This window comes from Pundamilia nyererei, unplaced genomic scaffold, assembly GCF_000239375.1.
Source record: "Pundamilia nyererei isolate P.nyererei 1_Seehausen unplaced genomic scaffold, PunNye1.0 scaffold00568, whole genome shotgun sequence".
In the NCBI taxonomy this organism is placed as follows: Eukaryota; Metazoa; Chordata; class Actinopteri; order Cichliformes; family Cichlidae; genus Pundamilia; species Pundamilia nyererei.
Window position 1 is genome coordinate 69,607 of NW_005187969.1, and position 1,128 is coordinate 70,734.

At 41.2% G+C, this 1,128-nt stretch overlaps 1 protein-coding gene across 2 annotated transcripts in view; it reads right to left on the bottom strand.

Annotated features, from left to right (window-relative positions):
* Positions 1-87: 87 nt before the first annotated feature.
* The window catches only part of LOC102194527 (uncharacterized), a 10,994-nt gene continuing 9,953 nt past the window's right edge, over positions 88-1,128 (bottom strand). For both annotated transcript variants that reach the window (XR_001290170.1, XM_005754451.2), the window contains exon 4: positions 88-1,086. Coding sequence is in view for 1 of the 2 variants with exons in the window: in XM_005754451.2 (XP_005754508.1) it covers positions 973-1,086 (114 nt within the window). In the remaining variant the exon portion in view is untranslated. The remainder of the gene's footprint in view (positions 1,087-1,128) is intronic.

Sequence of the window (1,128 nt, forward strand, 5' to 3'; positions counted from 1 at the left end):
GTTACTCTCATTGAGTAATGTAATGGATTACATTACAAAATACATTTTGGGGCATGTAATCTGTAATCTGTAGTGGAATTCATGTTAAAAGTAACCTTCCCAACACTGATCATTACACAAAAAAGTATTTTTGTAACAGAGGTTCCAGGTGATGTTGGTCCACACTGCTGCTGAGAACCAGAGGACGGCTCTGGACCAATGGGAGCATCCGGGTTAGAGGGAGTATCACCTGACAAGCAACAGGTAACACTAGTCTGCAGGCAGAAGGAAGGACCCACATGCTGAGCAATGGAAAGGTTTGAACAGGTTTATTTACAAAATGAGGTTATGATATTTCCAAGAAAACACACAGACACAGAAAACCAAGAGTGGGAGAACAAGACAGAAAACATGAAGGATGAAATGTTTTTGGGAACCAGTCTGAACATAAATCACCAAAAGTATCAGCCAACAGTCCGGGTGAGATGCCACCACCAGCCTGCACAGTCTGGGCTGAACAAGGAAGATGATTTTAACACTGGATGGAGAAAACAAGACTGACTCGCTGCACGTCTTGTGGTACAAAATTGTGTAACTCAAAAGTGGAACTCGGTTGATCTCTTTCACACAAAGCCGATGTTTGGACATCATGGCTGCTTCGCTGCATTCAGTCGACAGCTTTAACTATGAAACCAGTTCAGCTGTACCTGAGCTGAGTGTGTTAGTCGTTTTTAAATCATTGACTCATTTCCCAAATTCCTTCATGCACAGACTTTTTTTTAGCTGCAGGAAGTGAAAAAAAGCTTTGCTGTGAATTCAACTGAAATGTGAGACTCAATAACAGAAATCTAACAGGCTGACACAGAGGCACATGCAGTTCATAAAATAAATGAAATAATATAAATAAAACGAAAGCAACTAATTCAGTCAAAAAAACAATAACCTGAAAATTTTCTTTCTGGAAACTCTCCGTTGGGAATTTCTCGTGTGGTCTCAGGTATTTTCAGCATAGTTGTCCGTGATCATGCGATGGGCCTCCAGCTTATCGTATACTGTGGTCAGGCTGGTGTGATAGATCGTTGTTGAGGACTCTGGTATATTTTCCCCCTGGAGAGGAGAAAGTAGAGGCATCAGATAACAGAGTAAAGT